The 12,851-nt window shown below is 42.8% G+C and overlaps 2 protein-coding genes across 2 annotated transcripts; both read right to left on the reverse strand.

Moving 5' to 3' along the window:
- Positions 1-5,699: 5,699 nt before the first annotated feature.
- Positions 5,700-6,434, reverse strand: LOC131226901 (uncharacterized). The gene has a single exon (XM_058222608.1). It carries the CDS (start codon positions 6,432-6,434, stop codon positions 5,700-5,702), a length of 735 nt encoding a protein of 244 aa, XP_058078591.1.
- A 1,283-nt stretch (positions 6,435-7,717) lies between these two features.
- Positions 7,718-12,117, reverse strand: LOC131227388 (transcription factor bHLH100-like). The gene is made up of 3 exons (XM_058223179.1): positions 11,606-12,117; positions 10,287-10,646; positions 7,718-7,982 (listed from the first exon to the last, which is right to left on the reverse strand). The coding sequence occupies exons 1-3, from the start codon at positions 11,927-11,929 to the stop codon at positions 7,884-7,886; spliced, it is 783 nt and encodes a 260-aa protein (XP_058079162.1). The 5' UTR covers positions 11,930-12,117; the 3' UTR covers positions 7,718-7,883.
- Positions 12,118-12,851: the final 734 nt, after the last annotated feature.

Consider the following 12,851-nt stretch of genomic DNA (forward strand, 5'->3'; position numbering starts at 1 on the left):
GGATTTATCAATGGACTTCGTGCTGGGTCTCCCACGAACATAACGCAACATGGATTCGGTGTTCGTGGTGGTAGATTGTTTCTCAAAGATGGCGCACTTTATCCCATGCAAGAAGACCCTCGATGCAACACACGTTGCAAATTTATTTTTCAGAGAGGTCGTTCGACTACACGGGGTCCCCAAGACCATTAGTTCCGATCGTGACACGAAGTTCATTAGCCACTTTTGGCGAACTTTATGGAATCAATTCGATACACGACTTCAATTCAGTAGTGCTTACCACCCACAGACTGATGGGCAGACCGAAGTCGTGAATCGCACGTTGGGAAACCTCCTTCGCTGTATTTTAGGAGAAAAATCGAAGCAGTGGGATTTGGCCTTGTCTCAAGCAGAGTTTGCATTCAACAATATGGTGAACCGCTCGACAGGGAGATCACCGTTCCAGATTATTTACGAACTAGTGCCTCGCCACACACTTAACTTGGTCCCTCTGCCCAAGCACCCAGGCACGAGCATTGCAGCAGAACATATGGCAGACAAGATCATGGGCATCCATGCAGAAGTGCAGACCAAGCTACATGCCTCGAACGAGAAGTACAAGGAACAAGCGGACAAGCATCGGCGACAAAAAGTGTTCGAGGTAGGCGACCATGTTATGGTCCATTTGCGCAAAGAGAGATTTCCGACCGGGACGTACAACAAGTTGAAAAATAAAAAGATTGAACCGGTACCAATCATACGAAAGATCAATGACAACGCTTATGTTGTTGATCTCCCAGATGACATGGCAATCTTACGGACTTTCAATGTCACGGACCTAACCCAGTATCATGAACCGGAGCATGACGAGAACTCGAGGATGAGTTCTTTTGAAGTGGAGGAGACTGATGTAGAGCGGGTCGCGGACAGTTACATGGCCAAGATGGATCAGAAAAGGCCCGGTCGACGACAGAAGTGATCCAGACCATCGAACCTTAAATCGGGCGTATCTTGCAATCCGGAATGAGTTATCTGACGTAAAATATATGATTTTGGGGTAGAACGAGCTACTGAAGCCAACCAACCCCGCTATGCCGGGTTGCACAGCCTGGAATTGTGAAAAACCCCTGGATCGATGGTCGTTTCCCCGTTTTAATTTTATTTTTATTATAAATAGTAAGTTTTAGTTTGATTATAACTCTTCATCCGTCGGGCTTTAGGAGTTGCGCCCAACGTGAAAAGAGCTTAGAATAATTAGGAGAACGGTTTGGTGAAGCCAAATAGGACACTTACTATTTTTGGCCGAAAACCTTACGCACTAGTAGACATCACGACTGTCTATAAATAGTAAGTTTACTATTTATAGTAAGTCGCGGATTCTAAGAGTTTGAGTTGTAGTTTGATTCTAATTTCTTTCCCATTGCTTGGTACCCATATTTAAAGGGTTGTGAACTCATTTTTATTCATCAAGTAATCAATTTCGAATTTATTAGAATTTATTTCTATTTTCTGCTTTCTTTCCTCGTGGATTCGAGAAGTCTCTGTGAGGAATCCAGAGAAGCTCCATGGATTCGGAGTAGTTATCCTCATCACGTTCATCCCTGCGTCAGCGACTGAGGTTTTTGTAATCTTTACATATTCCACATTTGTTTCGATTATTTGGCATTGTCCTATTCACCCTCCTCTAGGACATCGCTAGCTTTTTATTTCACACAGGACCAAGGAAGACTTATATCTAGAGTCTTATCATCTATATTAGAGACACTGGATCATTGAGGGATACTTATGTAAGTTTTTATTTCTATTTAAATTAATGTAATTGAATTCCTTCTACTCTTATTTTGCATAAATCAAGTTATCTCTGCTATCATAGCACTAAGAAAAGTTATTTCAATTGAAAGAAAAAGAATTCATCAGAAAGATGAACCATTCCCTTCACAAATCGCATAATTTCATTTACAAGCAGCTGAATAGATGACTAAATTGCTTTACTTCTTGGTCATAGATGACTGCTCACGATCTTTGTCTGCCTAGGCAATTGGAGTCATAGGTATTGTTTGATTTGAATCGAACCGTAAAAGGCTCTAGCATGCTTAACACCATACACATGTGCCAACGACCAAATTTCAAGCCAAACATTAACATAATTTGTCAACTATTTATTGTGTAGCATATGTAAGCTGCATGATTCTTTTAGATTTTCTTAATTAAAATAATAAATAGATAGAAAATAGCAAGCAAATTAATTTAATATTAATGCTCATATTAAAAAACATTAACTAATTTTTAGTTTTAATATTTTATTGAATAATAACAACACGCAGGTAAGGTTTTTTTATTTCTTTTTTTTTGGAAGGGGAGGAGGGAGGTGGGAATACTCCACAGATTTGTATTGCAGAGAAAATGTACAGGTATGTATTTCAGGAGGGCTCCACAAGGATCAACGGCCCTTACCTATCATATACAAAATGAGACAAAGGAAAAGAAGAGAAGAAAGAGAAAGGACAAGGAGGAAGGGATTGGGACATTCTGCACTAGGCAATCCAGCCAAGCAGAAAGTGCCAAACAAGGACAATGGAGAAGCTTCAAAGCCAAACTGGAAGCTGAAGACAGCAGCCCCAATCAAAGTTGAAAGGAGTAGGCTAGAGAAGAGGGATCACATGAGAATTGGGGATGCTGGATCCACCAGATAGAAACAAACCAGGGGCCAAACAGAAGCCAAGAAGGGGAAAGAGGATCGGACGTCCAAGAGATCAGGACTCCACCTCATCGAAGGCAGAAAGAGCTGCTAGAGGGGAGGAGGGGCGGCAAACAGGGAGAGAGAGGAGGGTCAGCCCACACCAATTTTTGGTTTACCTCTCCTAATCTGACCCGGGCTTGCTTTGTCAATAAGGATGGAACCTTTGATGAAGCTGGGAAGATTGGAAGAATGGAGATACACCTTGTCTGGGGATCCGCTACTAGCCATTTTGGTGAGGCCATCCACCACTGAGTTGCCTTTACGGTAGGAGTGCGAGAATCAAAGGTTGAGGGGCTGAGCTAGTAGTTGAATGATCCCAAGGCGATACCAAATGTTCCAGCAACCTAAGTGGGGGGGGGGGGGGGGAGGAGGATTGGATATAGCTTCGAAGATAACTCAGGAATCAGTTTCTACTATGATGTTAGAAAGCCCCTTCGCTTTGCAAATGTTCAGGCCATCCACCATGGCTTGAGCTTCGGCAACTGTGTTCGAGATAAAATCGAAATTATTGTGAAATGCAAAGATGAGGTTGCTCAAGTGGTCTCTGCAGACTCCACCTCCTCCTTCACCTAAATTACCCCTAACAGAGCCATCTACGTTCAATTTGAGCCATCCTCTAAGCGGTTTGGTCCAGCATATAACCTGCAGTGTCTCGGAATAAGAAGGAGGCCGCTTCTCTATGCCGATGGCTTGAATGAATAACTCACCCATGAGGGAGAAGTTGGTCTAATCTTGGAGTTGAGATGCAATGTCCTTTAACCAGTTGAAGACTCTTTGGATGGTAGCGGCGGCTTGAATTTGAGGTTGTCGTGTCTCGCCCCATTTCTGCCAATCCAAATTTTCCAGACGATAAAAGCTGGGACCAGCCCCCAGAGGAGGTGCCAAATTGAAGAGCTTCTGGCTGAAGCAATCCATTGCTTGATCCTGGCTTGAATGGACTGGTTAATGGGTGTTAGAATATGAAAGAGGAGAGCAAAATGGGCCCAGACCTGCGAAGCTACCTGCCCATGGTAGAAAAGATGGTTAAGGTCTTCAGTTTGTTGGATGAGAGGGCAGGGAAGATGGCTAATTGAAGTGTTGGAAAGGTCAGCTTGCCTAGATGTATCAATCGGAGTAGCCGAGAGGTAGGGGGTGGTTGGCAAAATATTGGATGGATTGTGTTACTGCCTAAACTGAGAGGTATGAGCTGAATGTGAAGGGCTGATTGGCTGCTGCCTGGGCAGAAGGGAAGCTACTGGGGGAGGTGCGTGGGATTGCTGATTTGGCGGAGCCCCAGAGGAGGGAGTGGGATGGAGATAACTGGATGGATGGTCTGCGCAGCAGACGCACATAGATGCTAGACTGATGCCCATCTTCTGTATGGCTGAGTCGACCGGGACTGCATTATGCATAAATTTCCATAGATAAATAGCGATCTTGGGGGGCATCATCTTGTTCCATGTCCAAACTGCCCAGCGTTGCTTGGGGCGGGAGGCCTGAATCGAGTTCCAAGTTGACTAAAGAGAGAATTTTCCTGATGAAGTAAGATTCCAGCTAAGTTTGTTTGCCCTGGAGGAGGGGCAAACTCCACTGACTGAAATGATGCTGATAGCTGCTACAGGGAGGAGGGATTCGAGGTGGGCTAGATTCCAAGAGCCCGAGGAGTCCCAAAAGTGTCGAACAAGGGCCTCCCTATCTTGGGTTGATGGATCGGAAGGGGCAGCTCCAAGACCTCTGCCTATCCAATTCTGGAGCCCAAAGAGAACTTTACCCTCACCCATCAACCATCTAGAGTTATGAATGAAGAATGGAAGGATAGAGCTAACGTCTTTCCATATACTTGAGCCTGATCTCATGGCCGGTTTGGATCTAGAAAGATGTTTGCGCATGTATTTCGCATGAAAAAGCTTGGCCCGCAAGGACTTTCTTTCGAGGAGACGTCAAGCCACCTTGCATCGGAAGGCTTTCATAACATCTGACAAGCAGCAGATGCCCAGTCCACCTTCGGTAACCGGGAAGTATAGGTCGGCCCATTTGACCCAATGGCATTTCTTAGAATCTTTTGTCGAGCCCCAAAAGAAGGACACCAGAGCTTTCTCAATTTGGAGGGAAGCTCTCTTGGGAATGTTGATGGCTGAAAGAAGGTGCATGGGGATGCTGGATAAGACATGCTTGATAAGGACAAGCTTGGCTGCCTAGTTGAGAAGTTTCCCTTTCCAGCCCGAAATCCTGTACTCGATCTTTTGGATGAGAGGGAGCAAGTTCATGTACTTAAGCCTGCCTTTGATGGGGGGCACCAAGATATGTAAGGAGAAAAATGGATGAGTGGAAGCCTGAAATCTGAGAGATCTTCCTAGCTCTAGCGGAGGAGGTTTTCTTGGGAAGGAGGAAGCAACTCTTTGATGTATTGACTTTTTGACCCGATCCTTTCTCGTAAGCCTAGATGAAGGTGAGTAAGGATCGAATTGAAGAGATCCTGTCATTTATGAAAATGATGGTGTCGCCAGCAAATAAAAGATGCGAAATGGCAGGGCAAAATCTGAAAATTTTATATGGGAGGCATGTCCCTGCGAGGAAAAGACGGTTTAGTCCTCTGGTTGGGACTTCTGCTGCAATGATGAAGATCGCCGAGGAGAGGATCTCCTTGGCGAAGGCCCCTGGACGACTGGAAAAAGCCAAAAGATTTGTCGTTGATGATAATGGAGAACCAGCAGCCTTCCCAACATTGTTGCGCTAGGTGGATCTAGCGAGGGTCAAAGCCGAATTGAGAGAGGACACGGTTGAGAAAACCCCATTCAAGCCTATCATAAGCTTTCTCCATATCCAACTTAATAATGATGTTGCCGCTACGAGCTTTGCGGTCAATGTCGAAAGCCAATTCCGAAGCTATCGAGATGCTTTCAGTGATGGATCTATCTTTAACAAATGCACTCTGTTCTTTCGATATGATGCTAGGCAATATCTTGGATAGCATAGTCACAATAATTTTGGAAAGAATCTTCTAGATGCAGTTGCATAGACTGATGGGCCTATAGTCAGAAAAGTTGGTCGCATTTTTCTTCTTAGGGATGAGGAAGATGGACGTGCACCAAAAAGCTCTAAGGGTGAGCCCTCCTTTGAAAAATTCTAAAGCTGCTTCCAAAATGTCGTGCTTGATGATGTCCCAGCATGGAGAGAAGAAATGCCTAGAAAAACCATCCGAGCTTGGAGCACTGTCGAGCGGAATAGCAACAACAGCATGTCTCACCTCTGTAAGGTCAAGGGGAGAGAGAAGAAAGGAATTCATATGGACTGAAATAAGAGGGGGGATGCAGTCTAGGAGGCTTGAAGGGGTGGGAGAGGGATCAGACTTGAAAATATTGGAGAAGTGATTGACAGCTTCTTGGCCAATGTCTGCTTCTGAATGGAGGGTTGGGCCTGAGGGAAGCTTGATGGATTTGATGGAAGCTTGCCTTCTTTTATCGATGACGGAAGCGTGAAAAAATTTGGTGTTGCGGTCCCCCTCTCTAAGCCAAGTAATTCTGAATTTTTGTTTCCAGAAGATTTCTTGTTGCAAGAGGGCTTTCTTGAGGGTCGCTTCGGCTAGATTGAGGTTGACTCTGTCCTCATCCGAACGAGAATGAGTGAGAATGGCTTCAGCTTTGTTCACCTTATCTTCTGCACGTTGGACAATCTGGAAAACATTGCCAAAAATCGCTGTGTTCCAGATTTTCAAGACTGCCTTTAACCTTTTCATTTTGAGGAATGTTACATTTTACTTACGCCACGTTCATGATGCACTACTTGGCATAAGCTATCCAGAACATTGTGTATAACACAAGATCAGTTAACTCGACTTGGTAGAATTTTGAGCCAAAACATTTTCTAAAATCCATTTAAACATATATGCACACGGTGAAGAAATGATTTACTGTCATTTTTTTTTTTCCATTTTCTGGTATTATTTACTTTTGTATGACTAGGTTCTATCCTAATTTTGCTTCCTGTACTTTTAAATATCTTGCAAATACCTACTCCAGTCTGCAAATCAATACACCTTAGTTTTTCATTAAAATTCACCGTGCAGAACATCGATGATTGCAGATTATATAGGTGAGACCCTGGCCTCAGCTAAGACTATGCGGCCTTACAATGGGGTTACCGTGGGGCCCACCTGGACGTATGTATTATGTATCCATGCCATACCAAAAAGCGAAGCATATCCAATTATCAGGTGGACCATATTATAAGAAACAGTGGTGATGGACCATCCTACTACTAAAAACTTCTTAGGGCACACCTTAATGTTTCCATAGTGTTTATTTACCATCCAATCTGTTGATAAGGTCACATAAGCCTGGATGAAGGGCCATCCAATCTGTTGATAAGGTCACATTATCAGCTTGATCCTAATCTTTTTGGGCCCAGTAATAGTCAATCAACACGGTTTCCTATGGCATGGTCCACCTAATAATTGGATCTGTTTCATTTGTCGGATAATGTCATAAAATGATATGGAAAAATGGATAGACAGCGTGGATGCATAATACATACATCAAGGTGGGCCATACAGTAACCGTACGGTATGGGGCTGCATCATCTTGGGTGAAGCCGGGTCTCACCTAATCCACTCTCAACATTGATGCTTTGGTTTAACAGCAATGATATCTCTTGTGCATCTCATAGGACTCATCTCTCTCTTATAAACACGAGGATAACCACCCAACTCAAAATAGCATTTCTTTTCATATATATATATATATATATATATATATATATATATATATATATATATATATATATATATATATACAGGATACTATGGTACAGTGTGACAGTTGATATGAAAAAGAAAAAAGAAAAGGTAGGACAGTTGAAACGAAAAATAGTCAACCAACCAAAATTCAACAAAAAAAAGGTCCATTAATCAGAGGCCGGAATATTTAATCAATCTGATTTTGGAACGATGATTAATTTAAGTGATCCAACAGTATGGACGGTCTAACTTGAGTCCAAATACACCATCGTACAATCTCTTCATGGATATGAACCATCAAATCATGCCACAGTATATCACATAACTTCCATAGTTGCGTCCGCGTGCTAGTTGGGAATGTTAGTGGTACTGTTATACTGTTTTACATCTTGCCTTAACCAACTATAATACAATGTCATCCAAGGAAAGAAGCCACCATTTGTAAAGTTTCTACATAGTGCGTGGTGGAAATAGTATTTTCTTGCTCCCGTACAATGAAATGAGTTTTTCCTTCAGCAACCCATTCTGCATGCTCACTACCTCATTCACCTGTCAGCCAAACATACCTTTAATGCACAGTTCTACATATAAGAATTCTATCAGACGAGTCTTATTAATCAACAGTCCAAATCTCCCTAATGGTTGGATAATGTGATTGAGCGTGCTAGTGGACTCCAATCAACCATGATTGGTCTAAAATCATATAAGCTTGTTACAAGCTCTTTACTATGAGTAAATATAAAAGTAGGGTGGGCTCCTCAAGCCCACACAAGTCTGAAGTAATTTTTCCATCCAGATGCTTCTCTGAGAGTTTAAGGTGTGGAAGACTGCAGCATTTGGTCTAGAGTCATGTTGAGACAGTGAGATCCCTTTAATTCCACAAATCTACGGTTTTCACCACACGCATGTACTAATTGTGCATACAACCAGCTCATTAAATGGTTGTTCACTTGTTTTTACAAATAAAAAATGGTTTGGCTGAGTCAGCTCGATTTCAAACTTGATTCTCCGCGACTCAAGCAGACTTGTTGAGTCATCCAGTTAACTCAGTTAACTTGACTCAACTCAGCAATGATGTGGCCAACGCTTTTCACTTAGCAAGCCACAACATAGTTAGCTAAATGCCTTTGAAAACCGTGCCTGACTAACAGGGTCTTAGACACAACCCAGGCCTGGATCAATTAATAGATAGGCTTAAACATTAGGCCTGGGCATTGGCCCTCAGGTGTAATATTTCATCTCAAGCTTTAGCTGAATTGGGCCTAAGCCTGAGAGCCTGATTGGCCAGCCTAGTCCATTGACAGCCCTACACATAGGTTGTAGTTCATAGGCTACTGCTGAGTTGTTGCCTACTGTAGGTTATCACTAGGTTTGAATCCTTGCCCAAGCTCCAGTCCTTGGCTCAGTCCGAGGTCCTTGAATCTGACTGGCCAGCTCAGCACGGCTTGGTCAGCAGCTCAGGTTAACTGGAGCCGGGTTTGAATTCAATGCAAAATGAAAACAGTTTTCTCCCTTGATTTGCATTTCTCTATGCTATGGCCCATTAAAATTTTAGATCAGGGTGAAAATTTATGACATAAGGTTTCATGGGATTCTGCATCACATGGGCCGTTCAGATTAGACACCCATGACACGTGTGCAATGGTACACACGTGCGTAGGTGCACAGGGGAGCATGACTATATATATATATATATATATATAGGGAAACGCGCACCTGCGAACCAGTTCGTACGTACTACGTACGAACTTTTTTGAGAACCCATCATATGTGAGGTGGATCAAAAATCTGAACCGTTCATGTGAAGCAGCACCTCCCGAAACCCTGTAGGCCCAAGTTTTAATTTGATCTAAAACTTTGATGGGCCATGAAAACTGAAAACAGTTTCCTCCCTTGATTTGCATTTCTCTTTGCTATGGCCCACCAGAATATTAGATCGGGGTTAAAACTTGTATTATAGGGTTTTATGGGATTCCGCATCACATGGACCTTTCAGATTTGACACTCATAGCACGTGTGCAAAGGTGCGCACGTGCGTAGGTGCGCAGGGGAGCATGACTCATATATATATATATATAAAGTAAACCTGATCCAGGTTATATTAACTTGAATTGGGTCAAGTTCAAGTCATGTTTCGAGCCAAGTCCTAGTCGAGCCTGGTCTAGCTTAGACTCGGCTCAAATTTTTTCAAACTAAAAAAGTCAGCGCAACTTGGCTCGAACCAGTTTTGAGTCTGAGCAAGTTAACTGGGCAAACGCAGTTGGTGTACAGCTCTACCTTTATACAAGATCTGAGCTGTTCACTATGCATGCCCCACCAGACAAGATATCTTACAAAAAACCCTTGAATCCCTAACAGGCTGGGCCGGCCTGGCATATGGGATCATTAATAAATGGGCTTAAATTATAAGCCTGGGCCCAGCTTGACAAATCCACAGCCCTAATAGGCAGCACTTGGGCCGAATTTCAGGCTCTCATAGAGTTCCAAGGCCTTCTGTCCAACCAAACAGAAACCATTTACATGATTGGGCCATTTGTCATGTAAAATGAAGAGCTCGTGTGTGAGATCCAGACCATTCATCTGGCAGCCCTTTGGTGTCCCATAATGCAAATCCATCCCGTCATTAGGTCTAACACGCGTGTATAGGAAATGAACAGTTAAAGGATCCACCAACGGTCCAAATCGAATATACGAGCGTAAGCCACCTGATAGTGTACGGGCTTCATATTTTCGCCCTGCCCGAAAGATGAACGTTCCAGAGATCTTGCACGTGTGCCATGTTTCTCCTTTAAACGTTGATTAAAAATAGCCTGAAATTATGATGAGGCAATGAGAAAAAGAAAAAGGACAAACCTGAAGATGGACATTATAGAAGACTTTGTCAACGGAGGAGAAGGTCGATGCATTCACCACACGATTACCCTCTTCCTCTAAATTCATCAGAACCGTTGAGATGGGATTCCTGCTTACATCGGAGACGCACATCTGGATCACAACATGTGTATCATCAACTTGGCACACCGAAACGGTTGGGTCAGATGGGGACACTTGGGCGGGCCCCACTCCATTGTTTTTTAGATGGGTGGGGTATCCTTGCTTCATGATCTGTGATAGGATCTCCTCCTTCCTTTTTATCAGCCTTTCCATCTGTTTTTGTAGCTCCGGTATGTATTTCAATGCACGGGACACGGTAGCTGGAATACTCAATTTCTTCTGCAAAGATCAAAATCAAACGATCAGATGAAAGATCAAAATGATAAGTGAGGAACAAACATGTCTCCAACGTGTATGAGATCTTCATCACTTGGGTCCCATCAAATACAAATCCTGACCTAAAAATAAGCCAATACACTGATCAGGTGGCCCATCCATGTACCAGTTGTGTTACCTATTTTCAAACCATCACTGCTCTCTCATACACATCTGGCCCACCTGATGATTGGTGGGATCAGAATGGGGCCAGCGTACATTCACCATGGGGCCCACCTGTGAATGACCCAGGTCTCACACATGTGAGACAACTTGCCCCTCTTTGCACATGATTTGCCTTAGCACGGTAAGACTCTTATCAGGTGGGTCACACATGATCATCGGTTTATATCTGACCATTAAATTATTCAAATTTAACGATTCAGTAGGCCCCACTATAGTTATAATAATTGTAAATATGTTTGGGGCGGGATGCTTGAACCGTGTTCCCTGTACACGGTTATTAAGTCGGATATGAAAACCAACAGTGCAGAGACCCTAGAGGAGAGAAGTGTGATAGGTTAGCTTATCTAAGCCTATTTTCTATAAATAGATGTCTTAAAACCCTTGCCAACATAAGAAAGAAAACCCGTTCATTAAGAGGTTCTCTCAAATGTACGAAGTGATAAAGATCAAAATTCCCATCGACTACATTGAGGCATCGGGAATGTCTTCGCAATCAGGTACACTTCAAGATTATGTCTAACAAGCACTTCTCCAATGGAGAAGGATTGTGGTACGGGTGCAAGTGTGGCACACATGTAAGAGACAGACTGTCCATTTGAACCACCTGTTTTTCAGGCCTAGAGCATGTTTACATTGTGGCCCACTTGATGAATGGCTGAGATCTCAGACATGTTCGACAGACTTGCACGTTCCGGCAAATATCATTAGCCAGTTTAACAGAGATAATAATTCCATACCGTTTCGTCGGTTCCCGGCATTAGAGACCGAAGCGTAGAATACAAATTGTTAAGCTTCTTACGCCGGTCCCGTTCATTGGCATTATGGCTAATCTTCTTCGTAGTCGAAGGATCATCACCAGTGGAATCCAGATGTCTGAGATCTTCGAACTCTGCATCGGGTCGATTATCGCCACACCGGAGAAAAGATTCAGAAGTTTCTATTTCTCTGTTGTAGATCAGGAAAGGATCATTGCCTATACAATTGTTCCTTTCAATATGGGCGGTTTGATCATCCAGTGGCCACCCAAAGGAAGAAAACAAAGGGGGAGATAGAGCCAGCATGATGGAGACTCGGAAGGCTACTTGGGGTGACCTTTCGTTTGATATGAAGGTTAGATGATCTTCATATGTATTTATATAGGAGAAATGCTCACGTCCAGCTAGTTGGATGATAAGTTGCTATCCATCGAGAAGATAACTTTCAACCTATCATGTATGTGTAAAATCTATTCCTTCCCATAGGTTGGCTAAACCATGAGGATCACCTTCTCCAAAAAAAACATCTTCATCCAAACATCAGGTGGCCACACCATAGAAAACAATGTATAGCCGCAAAAATAAAAATAAAAATACAAGTTTGGCCCACCTGATGGTTGGAAGGTGCTTATTGATGATCATAGTCGGGCCAACCTATTGGACGTGTTGGAAGTTGTCACTCACATGATAGGTTGGAAGTTATCGGTTGGGTGGATAGTAACTCATGTGCAACGGGTTGGATGTGAGCTTTTCTCTTTACATTGGCCTATTATCCAAACTACCGACTATTAGGTTATTCTATATAGAAATATTGACGATTTTTTATAAGTTAGAATAGTAACGTCTTTGAAAATTCTGATGGCGACGTTTCATTTGGTTTCCGAAGGAGTGGTGAAGAAACTAAGTGGCCCACTAAATCTTGATCATTTCCGGGGAATGATACAAAGCTTACAAGAAAGCCAAGAAGGACAATTGGGAGAAAAAGCCCACAACGTCTCCTTATAATTCCAATAAGAAGAAAAGGAGAGAGTAGAAGACGTCCAATGTTATCTGCCTGTTTTGAGAAAACATCAACTATTATGATGGTGGGTTCTGTGCCAACGGAAGGATAGTAACACCTGTTACCTAATACTTGGTTGAAAGAAATTTTCCTAAAATACTTTCCATTGATACTTAAGCTAATAAATAAATTTTGAATTTGGGCATAATTAATAAAGCATGTAACACA

Source organism: Magnolia sinica, chromosome 15, assembly GCF_029962835.1.
Source record: "Magnolia sinica isolate HGM2019 chromosome 15, MsV1, whole genome shotgun sequence".
Classification (NCBI taxonomy): domain Eukaryota; kingdom Viridiplantae; phylum Streptophyta; class Magnoliopsida; order Magnoliales; family Magnoliaceae; genus Magnolia; species Magnolia sinica.

Coding starts and splice junctions, on each gene's coding strand:
- LOC131226901 (XM_058222608.1), bottom strand. CDS start 6,434: ATGAAAAGGTTAAAGGCAGTCTTGAAAATCTGGAACACAGCGATTTTT.
- LOC131227388 (XM_058223179.1), bottom strand. CDS start 11,929: ATGCTGGCTCTATCTCCCCCTTTGTTTTCTTCCTTTGGGTGGCCACTG. Junction 10,647..11,605: donor TGCCGGGAACCGACGAAACG/GTATGGAATTAT, acceptor TGATCTTTGCAG/AAGAAATTGAGTATTCCAGC. Junction 7,983..10,286: donor TCTATAATGTCCATCTTCAG/GTTTGTCCTTTT, acceptor TTTGGCTGACAG/GTGAATGAGGTAGTGAGCAT.